Source organism: Xiphophorus couchianus, chromosome 2 (assembly GCF_001444195.1).
Source record: "Xiphophorus couchianus chromosome 2, X_couchianus-1.0, whole genome shotgun sequence".
NCBI classification, from domain to species: domain Eukaryota; kingdom Metazoa; phylum Chordata; class Actinopteri; order Cyprinodontiformes; family Poeciliidae; genus Xiphophorus; species Xiphophorus couchianus.
Window position 1 is genome coordinate 21,001,455 of NC_040229.1, and position 27,383 is coordinate 21,028,837.

The 27,383-nt window shown below is 40.1% G+C and overlaps 4 protein-coding genes across 5 annotated transcripts in view; 2 read left to right on the top strand and 2 right to left on the bottom strand.

Moving 5' to 3' along the window:
• Positions 1–10,878, top strand: bscl2 (BSCL2 lipid droplet biogenesis associated, seipin). The gene is made up of 2 exons (XM_028040075.1): positions 1–1,290; positions 10,769–10,878. Exon 1 carries the CDS (start codon positions 32–34, stop codon positions 1,274–1,276), a length of 1,245 nt encoding a protein of 414 aa, XP_027895876.1. The 5' UTR covers positions 1–31; the 3' UTR covers positions 1,277–1,290; positions 10,769–10,878.
• On the bottom strand, positions 2,096–8,087 carry lrrc10 (leucine rich repeat containing 10). Its single transcript, XM_028040086.1, has 2 exons — positions 6,263–8,087; positions 2,096–6,105 (listed from the first exon to the last, which is right to left on the bottom strand). The coding sequence occupies exon 2, from the start codon at positions 5,963–5,965 to the stop codon at positions 5,117–5,119; it is 849 nt and encodes a 282-aa protein (XP_027895887.1). The 5' UTR covers positions 5,966–6,105; positions 6,263–8,087; the 3' UTR covers positions 2,096–5,116.
• On the top strand, positions 8,214–18,393 carry cnot2 (CCR4-NOT transcription complex, subunit 2). The gene is made up of 15 exons (XM_028040062.1): positions 8,214–8,310; positions 10,769–10,895; positions 11,003–11,075; positions 11,262–11,409; positions 11,498–11,671; positions 11,755–11,834; positions 13,391–13,516; positions 13,684–13,808; positions 13,918–14,035; positions 14,365–14,521; positions 14,632–14,693; positions 15,800–15,849; positions 15,938–16,038; positions 16,729–16,873; positions 16,959–18,393. The coding sequence occupies exons 2-15, from the start codon at positions 10,788–10,790 to the stop codon at positions 17,043–17,045; spliced, it is 1,554 nt and encodes a 517-aa protein (XP_027895863.1). The 5' UTR covers positions 8,214–8,310; positions 10,769–10,787; the 3' UTR covers positions 17,046–18,393.
• washc4 (WASH complex subunit 4) overlaps positions 17,601–27,383 on the bottom strand; it is a 17,186-nt gene continuing 7,403 nt past the window's right edge. For both annotated transcript variants that reach the window (XM_028039992.1, XM_028039983.1), the window contains 17 exons: positions 27,097–27,243; positions 26,918–26,997; positions 26,473–26,578; positions 26,107–26,223; positions 24,310–24,478; positions 23,193–23,347; positions 23,030–23,104; positions 22,859–22,963; positions 22,640–22,774; positions 21,356–21,464; positions 21,199–21,265; positions 21,021–21,107; positions 20,733–20,880; positions 20,541–20,637; positions 20,264–20,460; positions 19,904–19,994; positions 17,601–19,763 (listed from right to left, as the gene is read on the bottom strand). In XM_028039992.1, coding sequence (XP_027895793.1) covers positions 19,699–19,763; positions 19,904–19,994; positions 20,264–20,460; positions 20,541–20,637; positions 20,733–20,880; positions 21,021–21,107; positions 21,199–21,265; positions 21,356–21,464; positions 22,640–22,774; positions 22,859–22,963; positions 23,030–23,104; positions 23,193–23,347; positions 24,310–24,478; positions 26,107–26,223; positions 26,473–26,578; positions 26,918–26,997; positions 27,097–27,243 — 1,950 coding nt within the window. In that variant the 3' untranslated portion in view covers positions 17,601–19,698. The remainder of the gene's footprint in view (positions 19,764–19,903; positions 19,995–20,263; positions 20,461–20,540; positions 20,638–20,732; positions 20,881–21,020; positions 21,108–21,198; positions 21,266–21,355; positions 21,465–22,639; positions 22,775–22,858; positions 22,964–23,029; positions 23,105–23,192; positions 23,348–24,309; positions 24,479–26,106; positions 26,224–26,472; positions 26,579–26,917; positions 26,998–27,096; positions 27,244–27,383) is intronic.

A 27,383-nucleotide genomic window follows, 5' to 3' on the forward strand; every position in this document is an offset into this window, starting at 1 on the left:
TTTTACAGTTTCGGATCGGAGCCACCCACTAATGCAAGAACATAGCGAACCAACACAGAGGCAGCAATCCACGGGGCCCCGAAGAGGATCAGCAGTCCAAACCAAGAGCTCCCGATCAGACACGATGGGGGGAGCGATGGGGCCGCTCCTCCACTGGCTGCAGGATGTGGCAGCTGTGACTTTCCACAAAGCCCGAAGGACACTATTTCAGGCCGCCATCCTCTTCTGCACCCTATGCCTGCTGCTGTGGGTGTCCATATTTCTCTACGGGAGCTTCTACTACTCCTACATGCCCACTGTGAGCTTCTCCACCCCTGTGCACTTCTACTACACCTCTGATTGTGATGCTACAGAGTCAGGTCTGTGCTCCTTCCCCACAGCCAACATCTCCTTCATGAAGAATGACAGGGACCAGGTGATGGCCAATGGCCAGCCTTACAGGGTGTCTATCGAGTTGGAGCTGCCGGAGTCTCCAGTGAACGAACAGTTGGGAATGTTCATGATCAAGATGTCCTGTTACACCAAAGGCGGGACGACTGTCTCGTCGGTGGGACGATCAACGATGCTGCATTACCGCTCCAGCCTCCTGCAAACCCTGAGCACTTTATTCTTCTCTCCTCTCCTCCTGACTGGGATGGTTGAGCAGAAGCAGCTCATAGAAGTGGAGCTCTATCCCGATTACAAGACGAATTCCTATCACCCCACTGTGGGTGCAGTCATTGAGATCCATTCCAGACGGGTTCAGATCTACTCAGCGCAGCTAAGAATCCACGCCTACTTCACTGGTATTCGGTACCTATTGTACAACTTCCCCCTGACGTCGGCAGTAATCGGAGTGGCCACCAACTTTGCCTTCCTCAGCGTTATTGCGCTGTTTGGATACCTGCAGTTCATGTGGGGTGGGCTCTGGCCTCCAGACCAGGTCAGAATCAGGGTCATGATGGGAGACAACACCCGGATCCAAAGGCGGAGGGAGGAGGCTCGGAAGCGCATGGAAAGGGAAAACTCCCAGAAAGAGCTCAACACTCCTACCGTGATTGGCTCGATAAGTGGGGGGTGTGATTTCCAGGGCGTCGTATCAGAGTCTTCCCCAGAGAGCCCCTCTGTAATCCCAGAAGCCTCTGGGGCTGAAGCCACACAAAAACAGCAAGAAGAGTCTTGTGATTCTGAGGGACCTGTGGAAACCGATGGGTCAAACGAGTTGGATGGCAGCCTTCAGTCTCAGACTGGGGAGACGGCCGTTCGCCACAGACCTGGACCTTGGATGAGTCTCTAAACCACAAAATAACTGTAATGTTGCATATCCTCTTTAGCACTTTGAATGCAGAAATGTAGATGTAGACTAAAGCAAACCTTCAGTCTGATAAAATGAAGTTACACTATTTGACTCATCTTGCTTTAGTTGGCGTTGCATCTTGTGGTCTAGCGTCTGTTTCAGTTTGTTTACGTCTGTGTTTTTGTTGCAACTGTTACTGTTACAGTTTACATGTTTGTGGTATTTGAGTTGCCCAGTTCAGGAGGCGTTACATTCCTGGCCTATCGGCCGGTTGTCCAACACACCCTTTTAAGTGACGAAACCTGCTTGCTTTTTATCTCTGGATTAAAGTGTTTTCCAGAGGTGCACTGATCTGGCTTTTCCTGGACAACTCCGATTTCTGTTTCTTTTGAAGTCTGCAAAGCTCAATTCAGAATTTGACCAATTTGGTTTTCTAAGTATTGTAATGCGTAGAAGAGAAAAATGTGTGCTGTAGTTTCGCTGGTAGAGGTAGTACCTTGAAATTACACAATTATTCAGACTTGTGCATGAAAGAATATTTAACCTTTATCTGATTTTTACAAAACACAAAGAAGTGCGAAGCATAAGTTGGCAGTTGCTGCATTTATTGACTAAAATTATAGAAATCCTGATGCATTTAGTAGTAGGAAAGAAAAGTAGTAGTTTTAGTATTTCATCTAGTAATTATCAATAAAAATCTTCATTTTTTCCAATCTCTGACCAATTAGTTCATCTTTGTATTTTCTGAAATCACAATATTCCTTTTTAGTTGAAATGCTTTTAGAAATCAGACTTTGTTTAATGTCGATGGCATGCGGCTGAAACAAAATGATTCGGTGCATGTGATTTTTTTTTTTTTTTGCTCCCAGTAGCTTTTTCAAAGCAATTTGATTTGGAAACTTTACTCAACAAAAAGCGTCTTTGTTGTTACCAACCGTCTGTAAAACATTCGCTGTAAAACATTCAGCGTGAGGGGAGCAATTGGGACTTTTTCTGTTTTGCAAAACAAAGCAGAGTTCTGTCTCAGTGTAATTGGTGAGTTGAAACTCAAGTAGTTTAGCAGCGGTTGATCATCATTCCTGTTGCATGTCTTTGCAAAAGTCCAGTTGGCACTTGGTTTTTATCACCAACACTCTCAGACCATTTGAAATCATGTTTGTTTATTGTGTGTTTATTGTAATGTGCATATTTAATATTAGACTGTAGTACAACAGGGATAAGTGAAGTTACAGTTTTGAAGTTGATGCACTTACTAAAAGCGATGCAGGGATTGTCTGGCTAAGCCTTCAAGTATTTAGCCTGTTAGTCAGGGAAACTTTGGGTTTCATTCTTATGGTTACTCTGAGTTGTGGTTTTGGAATTAAGATTTTGTACCAAATATATTGGGTCTTTCCAAATATGTACAGATGTTATTTATGTGTTTGAACAAATAAAATAAATACGGATATGCCTGTGACCTCACCTTTGTGTAAAGATTAACCATCTCTTTGTTTATTTGACATTTTTCTTTTAGGCTTTGGTGTTGCATTTATTAAAAAAAATATTATAAATGCTTTATGATATTTTATAAGTATTGTAAAACATCCTCAATTCAGACAAGTTGGATGAAGACCCAAGCTGATATTGGTTTGAGGAAGAGTGAGCTCACTGTTAGAACTGCATCAAGGGTGGCATCTTGTTTCCATAGCAACCAGTAGACGTCATCTATATGCCATTGGTTTTTGGCGAAGTTGCTAAATTAACTGTAACCATGTGCTTTGGCCAGAAGAGACTGACTTAGTCTCAAATAATTTGACGAGTTAATGTGTAGCAAAAAATCATGAACACGTGGAAAACCACCAGATTCGCACTGCTGCATGAGGATCTGTGATGCTTTCGGCCAAATAACTGTGGTCATGATTTTATATTAAAATATTTTTATTATAGTGATATTTTCCGGTCCAGAAATTCAGAGTGACATTATGCGATTGCATTTTAAAAACGTACCTTTATTGTTAGGTTTTCTATATCTTTACCATTGGAGCCAATAAGTGGAAGGTAGTGTTGGAATACAAACTGTTTCTGGACTTCAGATACACAATGTTATGTGCATCTTTCACAAATCTTTACCTTTTCATAACAGTAAATAATTTTGGTCTGAGCTGCACATTTTTTTCTTATAAGGTCAGATAAAAAAAAGGGCCTTTTGGAAAGATAAAATAGACAAAAAAAAATTTTTATTTACACAGAGAAAAAGAGTTTGCAAACATGAATCAGGTTCAAAAATAATAATTTCAAACAGCCTGTAGGTCTTGAAAGCACTATAACTATGCCATAATAGTGTGAAGAATGTGCATTTTATTTCCTTCAACAATAATACAGCTAGACGCTAAAGTCTTGTTTGCAAATAGAACACAAGACACAAGAAGAAAATATTTTGTAAGTTTCTACATAAGCACAAAATTGAGAAAAAAGTTGAATTACAGAAGTCCTAAATTTTAAATGGTTATGTTCCTAGATTAAGGAAGGATTTGTAGCCCTTTTAATGTCTTTTTGTGTGCTTCATTAAAGGCAAGTCTGAAACACATTAAATCCTATTGTGCAGAGGGGCATTTATTTCCATTTAGACAACATTTCCCGGCACTATGAGGAAATACAAACATGCATTTATTGGCTCTTCAAAACCCAAAGCTTTGGGTGACAATATTAAGCCCCATTAGTGGCCTTTATTCCAAACCACAGTCCTAATTTATCAAATGAATTATGCATTCGCCTGGATAATGAGTGCAGTCTACGACTCAGACTATCCATCACTTGTACTGAAGACTCTTTTTAGCCTCAGCAGGTACAGAAGTTATTTTAGAAATAAAACTCATTTTTATGTGCTTCCTATCTTTGAGTTAAACCCCTTCACAAAGCAAGTCGAGATAATATCACTGTGATTGGATTTTCAGCTAGTAGATGGCACAGCAACATGCATAGTTAGAGTAAGAGAAAAATATGTATTGCTGTCCTGCAAACACAGACAATGTTGCAAGAAAAACTACAAAGTTGCAGTTATAAATACCATTAAAATAATTTGAAATACTGTCTTCCACTTTAAAATAAAAGAAGTCAAACCTTTTCACTAAAAACATTGAATTTGTTGGAATTGTTAACGTGTATTCACCAGCCACTTTATTAGGTACACAGTTTTAATTGCTTGTTAACACAATTAACAACCAAATTAAGGGTGGTGAAGACAATTTGCTGAGGCTCAGAAAAGTAATCACCACCTATCTATGTTTTTTTGTTGTTGTTGTTTTTTTTTTTGCCTTAAACAGCTTTTGGAAAAAAGAGGTTGGGTGATTTTTTTTTTTTTTTTGCCAAAATCCCTTTCGGCAAAAAAAACAAAAAACAAACAAAAGATAATTTTGATGTTGCACCATGTCAAAATACTCAAAGCATCTCAACACATTTATTTTATAAGGCAATAAGTCCCTTGTACTTCAATGTCTTCCAGATCTGGATCCACAAGAGTACATTTTGGATGTGTAGAGTGAGAAATTCACTTCATGATGCCTGTCATGTCAACATTGACCAAAATCTCTGAGGAATGTTTCAGACACATTGTTTAATATATGATAGGAAAAATTAAGGCAGCTCTGAAGACAGAAGTAGTTACCAATAAACCGGGCAGTGAGTATATGTTTCTCCATCGATCCTAATATTTTAAGGCACACAAAACTTTTCCACTTCCAAAATTGTGATTAATTCTCTTGCAGGTAACATTTAGGACTACTCTGAGGCAATAGTCCTCTCTATATGTTGGCCAAGCAGCGGAAGCATGTTTCTCATGACAGACCGCTTTTCGGCCTCCACTTAAGTTGCCTGGTTTTCACACCCTAAATTGTTTTGCTTCTCCTCTGAGGGAACCTCTGCTATCTCAGTTGTGTCCTCGCTCTGTGCTTTGGTTCCCTCATCTTCCTGTTCGTCGTCTGAATTGCCAGCCCAGCGGCCCACCCTTCTGACGTCCTCACCCACTATAGGGGCATTAACACAGGGGTTGTGGTCATAAATGACAAGTTTCAGACCCTGCATGTGAGACATGTTCGGAAATTGTCGTATTTTATTCCTATCCACATCGACAACAGCCAGAGAGTGCATTTCAAGCAACTCTGGAGGGAACTCTGTCAGGAGGTTCCCGGCAAGCCAGATACTTTTTAGTTCCTCCAGTCGCCTCAGGTCTTTTGGCAAACTGCGTATTTGATTGTAACCAAAGTGCAGCGTCTTAAGATTCGTAAGCTCACAAACTACCTTGGGAAAATCGGTGAAGCAGTTAGTCTCCAACCACAGAGTGTTAAGTTCCTTGAGCTCTCTTAGTTCTCTGGGAAGGCGATGCAGCCTGTTGTTGCCCAGGTAGAGGATAGTGAGTTGGTGCAATCTACAAATGGCTGCAGGGAGCTCCTCAAAGCAGTTAAAGTCCAGTGCGAGTAGCTGCAAATTCCTCAGGCCTTGCAGTTCGTCAGGCAGTCTGCTGAGGTTGTTATCACTCAGGTATAGCTTCACCAACTCATCAAAGATGCAGACGGTGACAGGTAGCCGCCGCAGCTGATGGCCGCTCAGATCCAGGGTTCGGTCCAGTGGCATCTCCTTCAGGTCTCCCACCAAGTAGCGCTGGCAGCGTTCGGAGGGAATGAAGGCGATTACTCCTCGCATGGCATTGCCCATCGTTCTCAGTTTTTTCTCAAATCCTCCACTTTGTGTCGATGAGAAATAATGCCTGTGCTCCAGATGGTTGTTGTCATCTTTAAATGAATTTCATGGAATCTCGTTAAAGCTCCACCGACGCTCATCTGGATTTATTGATCCTTTTATACAAACAAATAAAGTAGGGATCAGTTTTTGATTTTTTGGAACAATGTAACATCACATGAACAACAACAAAAAAAGACATTTGCTTCAATTTTTTCGTCAGCAGAAATCAGCAAGTACATTGAGAACAATAAAAAGCCATCATAGACCTACTTTCAAAAGTCTTTCAGCCCTCATTCATGACACCTAGCATCTCCAACAGTCAGCCATTTGTTTATTCAGCTTGATAAGCTGAAAACGTTTTGTCCTCCCTGTGCAGATACTCCCTGGTGGTGTCCTCTCACCAGTTCTCTGTGGCGTGGAGCTCAGCCCTGACTTTCATGGCTATAGCAACCACTTGCTCTCTCCTCCCCTTTCTGTGCCTAATGACTTTCCCCACTTCTTCTGCAAGATGACAGAAGTGGGAGTGAGAGATGGGGAGGGGCCTTGTGGCTTGAAAGAGCAGAAGAAATTACAGACATTCATGCGCTGCTCTAATACATCCGGATACAGCTTATGCTGAGATGGAATGAGAGGTTTACTTTAATTGAGCTAAATATTTGAGTTTCAAAAAATGTTTCCTTGAGCACAAAAATTGAAGTTATCACAAGATGCGCAGACGTCTATTGGATTTCCTAAGTTTGGCAGTCACACATTGAGCATTCCTACTTCAACAAGATAATGACTGATATAATTTTCTGCTTAGGTATATATATAGTTCAAAAGGGAACAATAGTTTCTTGTTTCTTTTTTCCAGAGAAGTCAAATACTTCTTCTTGTTTTCATGCATGCCATCTCTGTCTGCCTGAGGTGTGATCTGCCCCATGCTATCTCGCATACTTTCATTAGGTCTATTTTCCAACAAGATAAAATGGAAAGGAATTTCATTTTCCTTATCAGAAGGGCTACCACTTGACCCTCATCTGCTTTCACTCAGTCACACACTGTTTTTAGAGCTTCCCTGCCTCCAGCTAGGCAGAATAAAAGAGGTACAACTCAGATATGAATAACACACAATTTGCTGATGTCTTACAATGAGGTGGAAACACAAGTTAAAAATGTTCACACATCAAACATAAATTTCAACGCTCAGAGCCATTGCTAAGATCGTGAAATACATACTGAAGCTGTTTAGGGATGAACAGTTCACAAGTTTGTTCATCATACTGAGCAAACCTGGTTAGGCTCATCAAATCTTATTTAAAAAGCTAGTGCTAGTACACACAGTAGGCTACATTATTGTTTGCTAGGTAATAAGTTATGAATATACAGACCATGGTCTCCATGTTTGTTTCCAAATGTACGATGTGACTAAAACAGATTTGAATGCATCAGACAGGAGCATTAAGTAATTTGAAGGTGACACAATTTGATTTTACTTCGGATGGATTGGGACATTAATAATTTTATGAGTTCTTTTCTTTTTGTGGTAATTTCATAATCTAAGAGATAAAAAAAAAAGTTTGGTTTTTTTCCTTTTGGGGTGCTGTGGTAGCGCAGGAGTTAAACACAACCCACATAAGGAGGCCTTAGTCCTCAACGCAGCCGTCACAGGTTCAAATCCTGGCTCGTGAACTTTGCCACATGTCCTCCCCCCTTTCTCCCTATCCACTTTCCTGTCAATTTACTATCAAATAAAGGCCACTAGAACCAATAAAACCCTTAAAAATATATAACAAAAATCAATGCTTTTTAAACTGATTACCTCATAGATAAAAATTTAATTGATGTTTTTTTTATGTTCTTACAACGTTTAATAGATTTTAATATGATTTGCTGATGAGCTGAGAATGAAGTTAAACCAGCGATAATCATGTAAAATGTTCCTTCAAATTTAAGTGAAGTTAAAATAAAATACATTTTATCCATTTATTTACTTCAGTGGGATTCTTTATGGAAATCTTTCATTTAAAGTCAAGTATTTTGAAGTGGCCTTACTGATTCTGCTGCAGTATAAGGTCTGAGGGACAACTTCATACTGATATTACAAAACAGTTTTCCCAGGAAAATGTGCATCAATGTCATATGACATTTGTTTTAGAAGTCTTCACTTTTTTATGAAGAGGCAAATATTTAACTAATTTTTGAAGTACAGTGTTTACAGAGATCAGCTTTGTGTACGGAAGTGGTCTGCAGGTCGCGAGGTCAGAGAGTAAAGGCTCTTTCGGCTGGTGCTACACACAGCCATCTTGGATCTAACGAAGCGAAGTGAAATTAATGCGGTGAGCGGATTTTTCCTTATTATTTCTCCCGTCACATGGGGTCGGTCCTGATGCCGTTGTCCAGTGGGCCCTTTGTGTCTGCTTGCTTCCCCTCCTTATCGAGACACAGCGGGTCGTTTATCTTTAGCACCAGCAGAGTGCTGCTGCTGCTGCTACAGCTGCAGCTACTTCCAAACGGAGCGCTAAAGTTAGCCAAGGAAATTGGCCGCTGAATGTAGATATGTGAGTGCAGATATGAACAACTCCAGCTCGGCATTACCTGTTGTTGGGTCGCTTAATTGTAGTGTTTTGTAATTCAGCGGTTGTCACCTTTCTTTGGTGATTGCAGTGGGCCATTCGTGAGCTAGCAATATGCTAACTTAGCATGCTAATGATAACCACTTAGCAGTAGTGTTGGCTAGCTGGTTAACTTAGCTTTGCTGCTGTGTTTAAGTGATAATCTGTGACTGAGACGCGCTAACAATGGATACATAGTCAGAAATGAATAGCCAGTGGGGCTGTCATGTACATTATTTATTTAGACACTTATCATCGGTCAGCTGTTTCTGTTTTGGAAGGTTAGCACATACTTTGAAATACAGATGGAAGTTCATAACTCACTTGAACACTTTTCTAAAACAGTCTTCTTCGTGTGTGTGTGATCTGTATGTTCAAGTAAATGTTAAAACATTCTTACCAAACGTACAGTTAATAACTCCCCATCCCCTTTTTCAATTAGTTTGTTTTTAATCAGACAGGTGGCGAGTGATGTTATAGGCGGACTATAACACAACTTCTTTAAAATAGATGTAAGCAGGGTTTAGAAAATATGTTGTCAGAATATAATTGTTTACCCTTGGAGACAGGGATAGCACTACCACAGGGACAGGATGCAGTCAATGTTAAAATTAGATTGTTCTTTGTTTCAGGTGGTAGTTCTGAATATAACAGAAAATTAAATAATTACAAGACACTTTTTGTGCCAAAGCACGTCCTTATCTTTATGTTGGCATGTAATTGTTAAATTAAACTCAGAAAAAGTGCTTCAAAGTACATAAATGGTTGGTAAATGTGGTTATAAACAAAAAAAAGTGGTGGTTGGAGTTGTTTGGTGACATTTGATATTTACAATCGATTAAAGGATAAAATATACTAATTATTTACATGAAAAGTAAATGTGTTTAGACAGAGTCAAAAATAAAAACAGCTAATGAAAAATGACAAACTTGAAGATTTTAATAGCCTGAAAGAAAACAACAAATCCCTGCTTTAGATTCTTTATGTTGCAGATACAACATGGGAAATAGGTGAAGCTAGTAAAGCTACAAACAGCGCACACCAGCAGTGTAATACAACCAGTTGAGCAAGTTGTCCAGAGCCTGAACCTGACTTATTTTTTAATTTGTGATTGTTCTTGAAGAATCATTTCTGAGACATTGTGAAAATGTTGCAGTTTTTATTTGCACATGTAGTTGTCCGGCTCATAAAATCACTGCTTGCTGTACTCTCCTAAAAAATGGATGTGGTTGTCAAAAAAGCTCAATAACAAACAAAATACAAGGCATCATAGGTAGCATGAAACAAGAAAAATAGTCTCTTTTTGGCATTTCTGATTTAAAGAAAATGTCTAGAAACGAGACGAGGAGCAAAGAACAGCAGTGGTTGTCTACCACCATCAGAGACACACGCAGCAGTTCTGTAATTCCTCCGACTGTGGGTCAAGTTGTGCACATTGTGAAAATTACAGACAGAAATTCATTCGCCAGGTGAACGCTGTCAGGCAATTTGGCCAACATTTTTACTTTGATGTTTATACTTTGTTTTTATCTCCACTAATAACCGATTTATTTTCATTAGCGTAATAATTTAATAACTGAGCCTCTACAAACAGCATGAAATGTAACTGAGCAGCATCTATCAGTGACGTCAGTTTTGTGCATTTTTACTGAAATAAGTGTAGTGGGAAAAAGTGCTCTCCTATGATTAAATATTAGGTGTAAATAGCTCTGTTCTGCCCTGCATATAACAAATAAATTAATAATTTATACACTTGCCAGCTGTAACAAAATGGCCACTCAAAGGTAAAATATATAACACACTCAGCATCTTGTTTCAGCCCTGGTTTTTAATGTAGTCGAGACTGAAATCTATTTGTCTCCATCCTTAGACTACAGGAGATTCAAAACTGTTTAAAAATGGTTACCTGGCTTCCAACCACATACTTATTTGCTGATGTCTTACAATATTCATAAGAGCTAAATCCGATTTTAAAAAAAAGTATAGATTTGTTGTAGGCATTAATTAGATTTGCAATAAAAATGATCTCACTCAGTGGGTTTCTGGTGTTAATGAATGTAAAGACAAATCAAATTAATATAATTAGAGCTCAGCAAATGCTGCCTTTGTTTTTTTTCATCCCTTTTTTTAATTAGTGGTTTCCTGAATTATCATCTTTAATATAAGTTATCTTTTTCCTTAGGTGACCAAAAAAAAAAAGCATGTTTGGTTCTAGAAAACCCTTTCCAGATTTCGGCGACGGAGTCGACAACGACTTGGCTGATGACATGTACTACAACCAGTCCATGTTCCACAGGTCGGACAAAGATGTAAGTTTTGACCTTTGCGTCAGTTTTTTGTCCCTCACACTGGCTAACGCTGCAGAAGAATCTTGTTTGTAACGTTTGCTGTGTTGTTAATGCCTCTTGTCCTCCAGATGTTGTCCTCTCCTTCGCCATCGTCGTCCAGCCAGTTGTCGCAGCTCGGTGTGAGTTTGTACGGTCCACAAAGTGAGTTCTTGTATCTTTCTTGATGAAGGGCTACTGGACAAAAGTTTCACACCATTTATTGTATTTGCGCATCTTAAGACATTTTGAATGCTTACAACTAAGCAGATGTGAACTGGAAAGTTTTCTCTTTCGTTTGCAAATGTTTCATTTTTATTCCTGCCATTTTGTTGATTTATTTTCCTGCAGGTGCAATTGGCTTCCCAGTAAGGAACATGGGAAACAGTACGCCTCAGTTAAACCGAAATCTAACACAAGGGACGCAGCTAGCAAGTCACATCACCCCAACAACGGGTGTCCCCTCCATGTCCCTACACACCCCTTCCTCGCCAAGCAGGTGTGTGCTGTTCTCTGAGGCTGAAATTTGAAATGTTAGCAAAGGCTTGAGGGGAAAATGCATTTTTCTTCTGATCGTTTTTCTGCAGGGGAACAATATCGAGAAACATCCTAAACCACTCTCAGGTTGGTCAGGGCATTGGGTTAACCGGCAGGACCAGCAGCATGGGCAGCTCAGGGCTGGGAAGTCCGAACCGCAGCTCACCCAGCATCATCTGTATGCCCAAACAGCAGCCAGCGCGCCAGCCCTGCACCATCAACAGGTAGGTCTCCCTAGTGTGATGGGATGGGATGGATCTTTGTGGAGGTCGGCTGTACACTGTCAAACTGCTGTTTTTATCTGCAGCATGTCAGGATTTGGTATGAACCGCAATCAAGCTTTTGGGATGAACAATTCATTATCGAGCAACATCTTCAATGGCACAGGTTGGTGGATTTGACCTGAAGGTCACAAGAGCTTAAAGACCAAATCTCACCCATTGCACCTTTTCATAACTCAGTGGGTATTTTGGGTCAAAAAATTCGTTTGTAACACATGTTGGAAAGGCAGTGCACTGGTCCTGTTGTCACTGTTTGTAATTCCCGCTATCTTTGGTCTGACATAACACAGCTTCTACATTATTGTTCAGCTTTCCAGTTTGTCAGAGAGAAGAGAACCCAAATTGTGGATTTAACAGAGGAATATTTTTTCCAACTTTACGCCATCTTAGATCATTGTTTTATCCTAAACCTTTGGGTCTTGTACAGGATCTTCTTTAGAAGCCAAACAAGCTGCTTTCTAAAGTTGTGGCCTTCATGCCCTCACCACCAAAACACTCGACTGCATGCAGACTAACGCATATCATAGCTGAGCCTGGTGAGGAACCTGAATGGAGAGACGCCAGCTATGAAGGTCCATTGTTTGGAAATAGGAAATATAAAGTTGGTCAGTTGTTTTCAGCATAAGCAGACATGCTTGTCTGCAGACACGAAATATAAAAGATTGCTAATTGTTTTTCTTCCTAAACTGAAAACCACTTTTCTCCTTTGTACATCTTTTGCATGATATCTGCTTTTAGCATATAATGCGATAATGATTCATTGTTCTTTCTGATCATTTTATTGTGGTATTAGACTTAATATGTACAAAACATATTCATATTCTCTTTGGCGTTAAATGCCAGGCCCAATCCCTCCCAGGAGCTCTCCAGGCCCCCCCAGATTAAGAACTACTAGAAGTCTAGATGGATTTATGTTGGTTTAAACTTTAAACCAATTACCTGGACACAGTTGATGACTTGTAAGCATTTTGAGGATGACCTACAAATATGTAGCTTTTTAAGACTACATGTTTGTCAATATGAAGTCAGATTTATGCAAATATTGTTACTTGGCTAAGCCCAAATTTATTCTTTCACCTTGCATAATTAGAAATCATCAAAATACCAGTGGAAATATGCAAAAAGTTGGTAAGCAATCACAGGGTTTGATTGCTGTCATGCCAATATAAATTTTGTACTGATCATTGACAATATTTATTTTTTCTGCTTCAAAAAAAAGCATTGTTCTTAAACAATGCTTTTACATTCTTTTAGTGTTAGAGATCAAACAACCTTCTTAGTTGAATGACAGTGATTTTAAAATCTAAATCTGCCATGGCTTAGAAAAAGTTGCAGACACAACCATTCAGTGAATTAGAAAAGTTCATTTGTGTCACTTATTTATGTATTTTATTCTATTAATGAATGGGGGGGAGGAAGAACTGAAAGAATATATTTCAGAAAACAGACAATGATTGAAAGTGATGCAGCTGCTAAAGAAGCACTCAAATTGCTCTTAACAAAACTGCTGGAAGCTAAAATAACTTTTGAATGTGTTCTTTTTATTATTTGTTGAACATACAGATGATGAAATCATCACGTAAATGTTTTGTGCTCATTATAAAAATGAGGTCTGGGAAAAATGTGGAATTTTAAAATTGAATTCTCTTCCTATTGATGCAGATGGGAGTGACAATATAATGGGCCTGGATCTGTCAGACTTCCCCGCATTAGCAGACCGGAGTCGGAGAGAAGGGACTGGAAATCCAACACCGGTGCTGAACCCGCTGGCTGGACGCGCTCCTTATGGTAGGCCATTAGAGGAGAGCTAATGTTGCATCGACAGCCACTCCATTGGCTTCATAAAACCACTAATAGGGTTTGTTTTAGAGCAGGTTGTCTCAACACTAAGAATAATTGCTCATGTTATTGTTTTGCTGGGATTTTTTTCCCCCTGCTGTTTAAAACTGTTGAAGTTGGCATGGTAACAAAGCCATCGACTGATCAGACACAAGACTTCTCCATACATAACGAGGACTTCCCCGCACTGCCTGGGCCAAATTACAAAGACCCCACACTCAACAACGATGACAGCAAAACTGTAAGTTAAAGCCACTCTGGTACTTTTTCCTTCTACTTTTTTTTTTTTTGTGACGACTGCAGAGTTAAAAATGTAATCTTAATTTTGTTTCTTCATTTTAATTGTTTAGAACTTGAACTCCACAAGCAAGAGCACATCCAGCACAGATGGTCCGAAGTTCCCTGGAGACAAGACGACCTCGGCACAGAACAACAACCAGAAGAAAGGGATCCAGGTGTTGCCCGATGGTGAGACTTCTCAGCCAATCGTATCGCTCCAATTCCTCTGAGACATCCCTTCTTAATCCCACAACTTGGGTGAGGCAGCTGGGCTCGCTACCCTGAATTTGGGGTTTGATAACTGTCAGATAGGATAGAGCAAAGCAGTGTAATATTGAACATGAAACAGGCTTTAATGTTATATTTGAGGAGAAGTAAGTGGCTTGGTTTGCTGTCTACTTTGTGCATAAATTACAGTGTAAAAATGTGCCTTTGGTTTCACAGTAAGTATTTTCTGTAGATCACCAGCTCACTGCTGACCTGTGGTTTGGTGACTCTGGGTCGCTCCTCTGCTGCAGGTCGGGTGACAAACATTCCCTCAGGAATGGTAACGGACCAATTCGGCATGGTGGGCCTGCTGACGTTTATCCGAGCCGCAGAAACCGACCCGGGGATGGTGCATCTGGCGCTCGGAAGTGACCTCACAACACTGGGACTCAACTTAAATTCACCAGAGTAAGATAGCCGTTTTACCTTTAAAAACTGTTGTTCACTCACTGTTACCTCAGTTATGTTCGTTCAAGAACCTTGCCATCTATGGGAATCATGAGTTTTTATTTTGACAGAAACTTGTATCCAAAGTTCGCCTCTCCCTGGGCTTCTGCACCATGTCGACCTCAAGACATCGGTAAGACTGCGGCTCTGATTAGTTGAACTAAACACACTTTCAACTACAGGAAGTTGTTTTTTTGACAGAAATACTGTCAATCTCCACTTGGAGATTTTCAAATGTGGTCATGTGACGACCCCAAGCTTTAATGTGTTTCATTAGGAGGTATAAGATAGACAAACACAAAGTAGTCCATTACTGTAAAGAATAAACATGACACATGTTTTAATAAATATTAAATATAAAATAATTGTGGCATGCCTTTGTATTCATCCCCAGTGAGTTGATACTTCTACAAGTTTTTTGAGGTGGTGTCTCTTTTGGCTTTGCGCTCACTGAGGCTGACATTTTGTGCTGATTCTTCCTTTTTGGAATCGCTCAAGCTCAGACAGACCGAATGTAGAGCATCTGAAAGCATACATTTTCAAGTCTTGCCACAGATTCTTTAGTACATTCAGGTCTGGCCTTTGACTGGGCCAGTCTAGCATGTGTTCTTCCGGGTCTGCCCTGTATTTATCTCCATCAATCTTCCTGTTAATTATGACCAGCATCACCACACCAAGACCGTAATCAGAATCAGCTTTTGTTGCCGAGTTTGTGCCTGGATCAGACCAGTAACAGTGGTTTGATCTGCAGACTGGTGTAATCTGTTTCACAGATGGGTCTGCTGAGGTGCAGCTGGCGATAAAAAATCTGATGAGTTTCAGCTTGATATAAGCAGCTATTTATGTAGAGAGGGGAGAGAAACGCACCCGTGAAGGAACAGCTGGATTTATAATGGAATTAAATTATACAAATGGATTATTTGTTAACAAGGCAGTTGCATTGGATTTTATTAAGGAGTACGTATGGGGAAGGCACACTGATGAGTGTGGAAAGGCATTTATTAGTAAGAACACGTAGCTTTATGCACTATTTGGAATTGGTCTGTTACCTAAAATCCTAATTAAAGATTGTTGCAAATTTTTAACATGTGAAACAATTCAAAACTTGCATATAAAACTTTTATATATAAGTTTTACAAGTTAAAACTTATATAAACTTTGGTTATATACGTTTGTGTTCTGGTGGAATCTATGTGGTGACTGAAATAAAGTAACTTGTATTTGGATTTATCTTCTTAGATTTCCATGTTCCATCGGAGTATTTAACCAACATCCATATAAGGGACAAGGTAAGTAGGAGCGCCAGATAACGCTTTAGTTTTCAATTAGAGGTTATGAAAAAAATAACTTACTTGTTTTAAACTGTCCTGTGTGTAGTTGGCTGCAATTAAGTTGGCTCGATACGGTGAAGACCTGCTGTTCTACCTGTACTACATGAACGGAGGGGACCTGCTTCAGATCCTGGCAGCTGTGGAGCTGTGAGTCACTTGATTCCTAACATGTAAATATGTTCGACATGCAGGTAAAATCAGCTGGTGATCAAAACCTGATGAGCTTTAGTTTGATATGACCAGTCACCAGGTGGCCCAAAACTCAAAAATCTGGTCTTTTTCTTGTCAGTGAATGCACCGAGCACTACCTGCTCACCCCGATATATGCAGTCTTCAGTGTGGATGCTTTTACTGAGGGAAATTAAACGTTTTCACTGTCAGCTGTTTGAAATGAAGTCAAACGGAGCACAGAGATATAAAAAAGCTTATTCATTTAGAAATGAATACAAATAAAACCTGTTTCATTGAACTGTTTTCACACAAGCATTACGACCTTGCTTCTACTTTCATATACACCAAATAAACTTTTCAAAGACTAAAAAAGATATTTTTACAGCTATTATGAAACTTTTTACATTATAATTATTTAAGAGGGATCAGAATCATCTCAAATTGTCATTGGCAAAGCAAATCTGCAAACAAAACAAAACAAAAAAAAAAACGATCAGATGCTGTGGACAATGTTTGGCATCTTTAATTGTCAAGATGTCCTCAAATTTTACAAATTGAAGAATATTTCTTCTCTAGAAACCTCCAAACATAACTCGATGAGCTCAGGTTGTCCATAATGGAGAGATTTACTGTTTGTCCTCGGGTTTTCCTTTGCTTGCTGTCCAGCTTCAACCGGGATTGGAGATACCACAAAGAGGAGCGGGTTTGGATAACAAGGGCGCCCGGCATGGAGCCCACCCTCAAGACCAACACCTATGAGAGAGGCACCTACTACTTCTTCGACTGTCTTAACTGGAGGAAAGTAGCCAAGGTAAGAGTTGAGGCCGTGTGTTTTAGATGCAGTGATTGTTGTGCTTTAGAGCGTCGAAGCTTAAAATGTTTCCTGCATCTCTAAGGAATTTCATCTGGAATATGACAAGCTGGAAGAGAGGCCTCACGTGCCGACAACGTTCAACTACAATCCAGCCCAGCAGGCCTTCTAAGGCCCAACCAGTCCAAAGGCTGCAGCTGTTCCTGAACACAGCACTGCTGTCCAGGAGGGGGCGCTGTGACGCACACAGCTGGGGTTTTTATTCCTGGAGGATTTGGCTAACCGACTGCAGGGGTTGTCGACGTCGTCATCAATAAAACTGTCCTGCCTTTCTGAATTTACATTCTGCCCGAAAAACACACTTGTTCCGTTTTTATTCTGTGTTCCCGTTTTTTGTTTCTTTTTCTTGTTTTTTTCTTTGTCTTTTGAGCAGGGTCTGTGTTATGTTTACGTCTCTGAACCTGAAGCCTGTTGACTACCAGAGAGGAGGACAAAACCGTGTGATGCGGGACTATGACAGAACATAGGTTTCACCTTTTAATTACAGCAAGTGTTCAGAACACAAAACGGTGGGAAAAAAAGAAGCAAAGTTGACATCCTCAAACACAAGTGAAAGGGTGAAAGAAATGCAATGTTTATTGTTGCACTATATTTAGTAATAAAAGAACACAAAATTTGTTTGTGCTTTTTTATAACACTCCCATCACACATTTTCCATCTTTTGTTGTTTTTTTTTTGTCTCGGATTTGATTTCTGTGTACTTTCCTTCATCGTGTTCCATCAAACTACATCGCTTCCTCTGACTGCTGTAGTTGCTCCACTCGACACTTTTCTGCATCTCTCTCCGTTTGACTTCTGTGCCAGCAAAACATGGACGTAAAACCCTGCAAGGCGACTTCAGTCTCCACAATCGTGGGGAAATCCTCGCAGAGGCGGAACAAATAACACAACTTTGCTCGAGAGCAAGCAAAACACTTTCCAGTCTTTGTTACTATTTTTGTAAAAAAAAAAAAGTGTACATTTTGGTTTTTTGCATCACATAAGACTATATGTACGAATGTGTATATATGATTGCTACATATATATATGTCTGTATATATAAATATATATATCTATATGATATCTATTTTGAGAGAAATTTTGCCCTGCCTTGTACCTCGTTTTTTTTATGAGGCGAGCATGGATATGTGGATGTAATGAATTTTCTGAAACTGCTGGACAGGGTGTCATTTTGGCACTGTGGGCACTTACATCAAAGTAATTAATAAAACATCAATAACGGAAAGGCCTAAATCTCACTTTTCCCAGTTCGAAAGGAAAGACAGAAGTGTAAGGAGCGATCCCTGTAGTTGCAGGCCAAAGTAAAAGAAGGGATCCATTTTAATTCAGGCAGTAGTGAACACTATTTCATAGGGAAATGAGAAAACTTGGATTTGCCTAAAAAGAATCGAAACCAGTCTTGTATTTTTTGAAGTCAAAGCTTCTTTCCTTTGTATTAAAGCAGACACGGCTTTCCTGAACCACTGTGTGTTGTTTATTACACATCAATAATTTCCGTGATTTCAATATTCCTCCCCACACCTCAGGAAATGAACTGAGGTCTGCAGTAGCACGTGTGCTGCTCTGATATTTTCATATGGTAGGGAGAAAAGGGGAAATAGAGGAAGAAATTGTGAAAACTGAAGATGATCTGGTTTGTGCATTTAAACTGGATTTATTTTTAGAGGGACTATATATCCAATTTAAGCCTGGGAACACATTAAGGTCACTAGAACCTGATCCTGGACCTAATCAAAGATGATGAAGCCAAATCATAAATTTAAGGGCAAAAGAAAAAAATATTGAAACCCAACTAAGACCATATTCTTTATATTTATTGAGATATTTCACATTTTAAATGCATGTTAGCTGAACCTGTGCTACCAGACCTTTGGAGAGGTTCTAACTTTAACCCTAATCCTAGAACAAAGCTCTAAATGCTACCACCCGCTGATTATAACTTCATGTGCACCATATGCATACGATGCATGAAAATAATATGAAAAGAATGGGAAACTAAGTAACAGCCATTGTACCTTCCTATGATTTGGAAAGGCATCAAATAAAGGACATTGTGAATATTGGGAGTTACCAGACATCTTACTTGCTGCAAAAGAAACGAATCTAAATTTGACAAAAAAAAAAGGTTTATTAATTTCAAAACATCTGATCCAAGTTGGTCCAAATGTTAGAAAAACTGTGAAGTCATCTGAATTGTGATTTGAAACAATTTCATTAATATCCAGATGACAAAACCAAAACAAGGTAAATGTTTTCCACTCAGACGTGAACAATTTCAGAGAAAGTGCTCAACATTTTCCACCAGGAAAATCTTTGAGTTATGAAATGGCAAATTTGCATCAGCTGTGGAGTTTACCGTTTGCACATAAATGATCAAAACAAGTACCCAAAGTTTATGAAGGCACATATGATTCATTTATACAATGTATAAAATGCTCAAAGAAACAAACACTTGAAACAAATAATGAAAACTTTCTCTGTAGACATTTCCTCAGTCTGCCGAGGGTGAGACGTAATAAATTGATTTTGTTTTTACCTTAAATTAGTTCAAGTAGTAGTGTAAATGACTCACTGGATGTTTAGAGACACTTCCTGTATTAGCACTTAAAGTACACAGACTTTAGCATAACTGGGATATCAAACAAATCCATTGTTTGGTGAATTTTTCGGTCTTTTGTCCACAAACACACTGAAACAGCTTCAGTGTTTTCTCTGGGATCATTCCTCTACAGAGCTCTCAGGAATAATCCAGAACGGTCTCATGCTTACTTTGAGGACGACTCTGCAGGTGTGGAGCCTTCTGGAGACATTCCCACCTTCCCAGCTTCGTCTGAAGGACAAGAGGGCGAAACAACCTCTGAGATCAACTTTTCACTTCAAAAACGATCTGCAAAGACGAACCCTTGACAGCTGGACGGGTGGTCCAGCATGACGGACAGACTGAGCTGACAACGGCACACCAAGATTTACCTTTCTTCTCCTGGGTTTCCTCAGCTGCGGTTTGGTCGGCTCGGAAGAAGATCCTCGCGCTGCTTAATGAGAAGTAGAGCAGCTCAAACTCCTGCAAAGAAGAGAGAGCTGTAACATATACGCCAGCAGGGAGAATTTTATTAGCAGAAGCTTTGTAGAATTACAAACAAATCCACTGTTCATGCCACTTCAGAATGACAAATGGTTTTATTTAGATGGAACGTGCAGATTTTCATAAGAAAATTTTTGAAAAAAACAAAAACAAACACATTTCTTACTCCTCTGTGTTGGTCCTTCACACAAAATACACTGATGATTACGTGTGGATCACCATTGCTACTCAGAGAGTTTCTTAAACACCTGCAAGCAGACATCCAGCCTCTTCTGGGTGAGATTCATCGTCTGAAGCAGCTTCTCGTCCTGACCGGCGGACTGCACAGTCTGCTCCTTCGCCACCACGCTCAGCTCTTTCCTGTACTTATCTCGGACCGCTTGGAACCAGTGAAGAGAGTCGAACTCCAGGTACTGGTCCAGCAGCTTCAGGATGTACGCAACACCTAGAAAGAGAAAAAAAAACATCATCAGCTGATGGCAGCAAAAGAACAGCAGGATGCTTTTACTCTCCGACTGTGCTGACCCATCGCAAAGCCATCGTCTGTGAAGGCAGCTCCGGTTTTGTTCTTCTTGTTGAGTTTCTCTTTACAGCTGATTGAGTGCTCCACAAAATTCACAGCCTGAAAGTGAGATTTTGTTTTTTTGAGGGGTGTTGTTAGAAAGGTTTTCGCATAAAAACGACAGATGTCAGCTTGAAGCATGATGCAGCACTGACCAGCGGCGGTACAATCATGTAGAAGTTCCTCAGGTGCATGTTCTTGGCGCTACGGAACTCGGGGGCAAACACGGCCACCAGCATCTTGAAGTACTCTGTCCCCTCGGCAGAGTTGCTGGTCAGATCGCTCAACACTGAATCCAGGACGCTGGAGAACACAAAACGACCGTGAAAAGCAAGGCCTGAGGATGCTTTCTGTTTATTTAAATGGCTGTGGTGCCACCTGAAGACAAAATACAGAAGTACACCTAGCAGTGAACGTTGGAAACTTTTCACCAAAACTTCTACCTGGCAGATCTTTGGGTTTCCTCAGAGAGTCCTTCCTCCTTAACAAGCTCCTCAAAGTTGACTATATCTTCCAGGTCAGGGACAAATCTGAAAACGATCAAACACTTTGCTGAAAGCTTACTTAAAAAAAAATACTGGGTCCGCACAGATCTGAAAAGATTACTTAAATTTCTTTTACCTGATCGCGCTGCTGCAACAGTGAAGGCCTCCAGAACGGATCATGCGGACGTAGCCCATGGCGTTGCCTGCGAGAAAGTGGTTTTAAAAGGTCGCTGCGTTCATCTTCACATACAAGTTGGAGTTTGTTTTTCATTATATGATGAAGAAATTCTCACCGATCTGGCTGATGAGCTGTCTGAACTGGTCCAGATAGCTCTGCCCATCAGGAGTGAGGCCGAGCTTTCTGATGCCGCGGTTAAACTTCTCTGCACGCTCAAATGGATACTGCAACACACACACACAACAGAAATGTGCGTAAGAACAGAAAAGGAGTAGCACAGAGAGAATTAGAGACCACATCTACAGTGTCTTTTTAAAAGTATTTATACTAGTTCAACACTCTTATGCAAATTCAGCATCTTTTCTCTCCGACACCCCGAGATAAAGCCCAGGCAAACCTACTGATAGGTATTTTCCTTTCGAACCTAAATAAAAGAAAGAACCACAGACAACGTATATGAATTTTACGTGGAGCTTTTGCAAAAGGGAAGGCTCTATCAAACTTCTCCTCCGATCAGTTCCACAGAGCGTTCTGGGCTGCCCTTACAACGGCTCCTGTTTTTATTGTCAAAGGACAGGCAAGGGGGCAGTCAGGAAAAACAACAGAGGTCGTAAAGCTTCTAAACCAAACATCTAACAACCCAGGTCCAGATGTGATATCTGATCAAAGGTCTGAGCCCGGTTCAAATCTCGGTCAATACTGTCAAGAAAACAAAATAAGACTGCTCACAGGTGGTTACTAAATTAGGAGGTGTTCTTGCAAAAGGGTTTAAAGTCTGAGAAACTCAGTGTTATCTATTTCTCGTAAAGTTGAACAGACAGTAGTGACCTCCAGGTCATTTAAAGAAGAGAACACTTTAAACAGAAAATCACAAAGATCTATAGACTTAATGTGAACTAGAGTAAGAAAATAAAATGATAATACCAAAAAATCTCTAACACCTACTGTTAGAATTATTATGTTTTCTTATCACTCTTACATTAAAAAGTTTTATATTACTAGTTTGTTTTTCATTTAAAGGTTTTAGTGTTCTCATCCTAGAGAGAAAGAACTTGATAAACTGTGTGCAAAGACATAATTAGCCTTTCCCTTAACCTTGAGCATGTTTTTGCAGGTGGGTCTTATCTTCTTGTAATTCTCCTTAGTTGTTGTAAAACTGTCTGTGGGCGGAATTTAGTTTCAAACAGATGAAAACGCAATATGAGGAGGGAAAACCGAGCCTGCACATGAACCTGAATGCATTATCCTCTTGGTGAAACATGATGGTGCCAGATGTTATTCTTCTTCTCCAAAGATGTATGGATACTCTTAAAAAGGCACCGGACTCCCAAAAACATTCCAGAATTCAACATTTCAGGAGTGGATGCACTTTATTGTTCCAAGATACTGACATCCCTACCTTATGGTCAGACTGATCCTTTATCTCCCTGAAAAAGCGGATGTCCTTAATGAGTCTGGACTTGATGTGTTCGTCATACATGAACTGGCTGAAGATGTAAAACTTTTTCCGCAGGAACTGATAGGTAAAATTGACCTGACAGGAGAAGCAAGAAGTTGCTAAATGAAAGAAAAATTCCAGTGGAGACAACAGATCCAGATGTGCTTGAGGAAAACTCACTGTGGTGTTCATGATGCCCGTGCCGTGCGTCCGAATCGAGTTTGCGACGTGACGGATGTTGATGGTGTTGAGGTGCTTGTTGTTACTCGCCTTTTCTATGAAGATCTGCAGGGGAAACATCGGTTCAGAGCCCGCTGTGAGCAGGAGCATCTTACGGCGGACGAGTCCTACCTGGTTGTTTAGGTTGTAGAGGTAGCGTGAGACAAAAACGTGAATGTTTCTCATGATCTCCAGAACATCCAAACCCTGAATGAGAGCAGATAGGGTACAGTTAATAAAGTCGTTTATTGACGTCTCCCTTCGTGATGAGGTGCGTCGTGACAGCGCTCCGGACCTGCTCCAGAGTCTGGCTGGGCAGGTGCGCCTCTGTCATCGTGAGCCCGTAGCGCTCCGTTGCAAGGTTTCTCATCTCACTGTAGGTGGCCCAGTCATGCAGAGCAACAGTGGTCAGATTGTAGAAAGTTTTATCCAGGTAGTGAGTCACATAGGCTGCAAGACGGTTAAAAAGCAAAAATTAAAAATCTTACTTTCCGCAAATCTTTAAAAGAAAGTCAGGGTTGAGCTAACAGTTTTAAGTAAACAGGATTTACTGTTCCAGGGAAAGGCGTTGTTGGTTTGTTTATGAGCAGAAGCGCATTAGAGAACTAAGGTGAGCAAATCAAAAAGAATGTATGCATTAGCCGATCACTTTACTGCAATAATGAAAAAGAAAATATTCTTAAATATTACTAAAGTAAAGTTCACATTTTGTTGTGTTGATGAGATTTCACTCTTTCCTGACTCTGGAACGCTTTGAGTTTCCTTTAAACCTTAAATATCCTGGAGGAAAAAATGATCTACTTTACAAATAAGCTATATGCTAAAATAGGATTCTAAATGGAGTCAAATTTTTATTGTGAAACTTCTGGAAAAAAAATAAATAAAAAAATTGTGCCCCTGGTTCAAACCTACAAAAAGAGCATTTTGAATAATAAGAGATGGATTCAACTCTGAGTTCATCTTACAGGTTCCAATCTTAAGCAGAAAAGCAGAATGAGTTGAAGGGGACAGTGACACACACACACACACACACACACACACACACACACACAAAAAACAGTTTCAAGAAAGTCCAAAACTCAAGCGCACTTATACACCTTTAGAAAACCACAAACTGAAAAACTTTCAGTGAATTACTATAAGAAGTCTCTTTCTGACCTACAGGTGAAATGGACTGCAGGGCCACAATAATAATCCGGCAGAGTTTAATCTCCTGTTGTAAAGTCCATTAGTCAAAAATCTCCAGCCAGGCAGAGATTCTTTAAACAATCAGAGTAAATAAGTCTTGGATGTACGAGAGCGTGTGTTGACCCTGAACTGAATGGAGCAGATTTATGGACACAATGTCAGCAAGACTAAGAAATCTACCCGCAAAATGAGAAACATGTAGGTGTTTGACCGATTTTCTGCACCTTTGATGTGAATGAAGCGGTTGAAGAATCGGATTGGTTTAACAGAGAAGAAGTGGGCCAAGTCCTTCAAGCCAACTTTAAACGGGTTCCTGTCGTCCAGCTTCAGGTGGGTGTGGACAGAAAGGCGCAGGTCCTTCTCGATCTCCTTACACAGCTTGTTGAGGAGATGCTGCAAAGAGGCGGGAATAACAAACGTCAGTAAAGCTGTGAAAACTGGTGATTTACTATAAGGCGAAGAATGAAGACATCAGACAGACTGAATATCTCTTTTGCTAAAGCTTGTTTGATGAAGAGATCGCAGTATTTAGGTAAAACGACCTTGAGGTTTAAATCTAAATGTGACTTTTTAAAGCAAACATTCCCAGAAAGCTACAAAAGGTTCACCTCTTTCGAGCGCCAGGGAGAGCAGCCAGAGAGGTCAGATGTTATGCAAATTAACTCTACTGTATTTAAGGACAAAGTCTTATGTAATTTGAGTCTCAGCAGAAAAACATAAACAATAACCAATAGTTGGAGAGCATGTTACTTTTTTTTTGCCCCATTGGGCCTGAATGAGTCTGTCAAAGCTGGAAAAATAATCTAAGACCAGGATGCAAAGACAGAGAACAAATGCAGCTTTATTAAATTCACTTTGCAGGTGGAGAGAGATGAATACAGTCAGACTGTCAGACAAAACTCTTGACTACATCACACATAATGTCAGATTTTATACACATCTTTTCACACCTACCAGGTGGAGCAAAACAATTCCTGGAAGCTAAAAAAATCAACACCTCTTAGAAGAAAAGGCACGAGGTGAAAGAGCACAAGGCTTTGGTCAAACAGATAATCAGGCGGAACATCGTGACATTATTCCAACCACAAATCAACCTGTGCACAGAGTGGTCAGCAAAAGTGTGGTTTCCAATAACTGCTTTAATCATTTCGTGCCCTGGGTTCAATAGTTTAAGCCACGGGGTGCGAATACTATTTGTCTTAGTCAGTTGCCAGGTGCAGAGAAGAGCTGCTGCAGAACTGAACTGTCAAAGTGAAAGCCTGAGAAAGCCTGCTACTCAGCCTGGTAAGCCTGCTACTCAGGCTGTTTCAGTAGCAGATTGTGGTTAGGCGGTTCCTGTTTCAACCGCTTCTGGCAGAGAAATGCAGTTTCAGTTCTGTTCCCTGCAGAGAGATGTGGCAGGCTCAGCAGAGAAACATATAAGTAAAATATAAGACCTTTAAATGATTTAATAAACTATTTGATGAAAGTAAACACACTGTGAATAATAATTTTATTCCACAAGTCTGTTTTAGGTTAGCGGTTAACTTACTGTATGAACTAATAACTTTATTCCTGGTTGGCTGAGGTGAAGGTCAGCAGTCGGTCCTCATGAGGACAGAAACTTCACTGATTCTTTAATTGACATAAGAGAATCAGCTCCAAAGAAGCATGTTTCTTTGGAGGTCAAAATGTGATTAGTATTGGTTTATTATTATTATGCAGATGACACAGAGATTTAAATTCTCTTCAGTCATGATTAACCCTACACCAATAAAACGAAAGTTACGTATGTAACTACAGTTCTATGAATCCCGGATGACTGCCAGAGGGCCAGCACCGCCCTCTGGAGGTCAGTAGGGATGAAATAGAACCTATTCTGACCAATTTAACAGATGCAACAGCTGATTCCAAGTCAGAATACAGACTTTAGCTGGATTCTCGTTTGTTTTAAATACTAAACTAAAATACAAAGAACACAAACTGAAGGCAGTTTATTTAAAACGACATGTTTCCTCCTCATCCTTACTCACGCTGCTTACCTCATTGAACACATCCATGATCTCCTTGTCAAAGCACTCCAGCAGCTGGTCACATGACTCCAAGTGTTTAGCATAGAGCATGCATGGCACACTGTCTCTTAGGGCGCTAAACATGTACTGGGCACACCAATTATAAAGAGAAAAGCAGAAGGGGAGTCAACTAACAGAAGCTGGCCTCACATTTCAGATGAACATTATTACTGGCAAGTTAAAATTCCTGCAATTTTTGCCCAAGATGAACAAAAGCATTTATGGTATCTACAGTCATTATTGTTTCTTTGATTGTCAAGAATCTGAGCTTTCTAATCATATGTATGTGTAATTAGAAAGAGGTTTAAAACAAAGGGGTTTTAAGAGTCTGCTTACATGCATCCGTGCTGCATCCACGGCGTTGTCATACACATTGTCTAGGTAGATGGGAAAAACAGCCCTGTGCCAGTACAGGAAACTGCAGTCACACTGGAGCCTGACCCTGAAAACGAAGGCAAGCATCAGAGAGTAGCATCCTTTTTTGGCACACATTTTGCCTCTGAGCTTTGTAAAACTCAAATAAAACTGATGAAAATAAGCTTTACTGATTAAAATAATATAATGTTCCCTCATTTTCTGGGGAACAAAAAGCACAGTCCATTCATCAAGAATGCTCAAGATGATTTATTTATTTATTTTTTTACTTTTATTGTCTATGTTCAACACGTTTTATTGCTGAAAGAAAAAAGATCTTTTTTCAACAAGGTTTTAAAAGTTTCTGCTACTGTTGGAACTCTCCTCCCACCTCGATCCCAGGTGCAACACGGAAAGAACAGCTCACCTTTCACAAAGCTCACTGATCAAATCCAGCTTCTTCAGCACCACCTGCAGCGGAAGCAGCTCCTCGTCTTTAAAGGTTTTCTAGGTAAAATAGTCAAAAACGAAATGAAAAAATAGCCATTAGAGAATCAGCATGAAGTGTGTGTGTGTGTGTATTATGACTAAGATCTTTCAACGTACCAGCTGTGTGCCGACACACAGAGCCAGAGACGCAACCAGGCGTCGCTCCTTTGTGCTCGGCCCACTGAGCGCGTTTTCTGCAAGCACCAAAGACGAAAGGACATCCAGCCGCTGCTCGCTGTACTTCTTATCAGAGATCACCCTTTTCTTTTGGGGGCAGGAGGGTAAAATAAAAAAAAATTAAAGAGCTGAGAAAAAAAAAATCCTGTATAACACAGTATTTTACAAACTAAATATGTAAAATATTTACATATTTAGTAAATATGTAAACCCATGATGGAGATTTT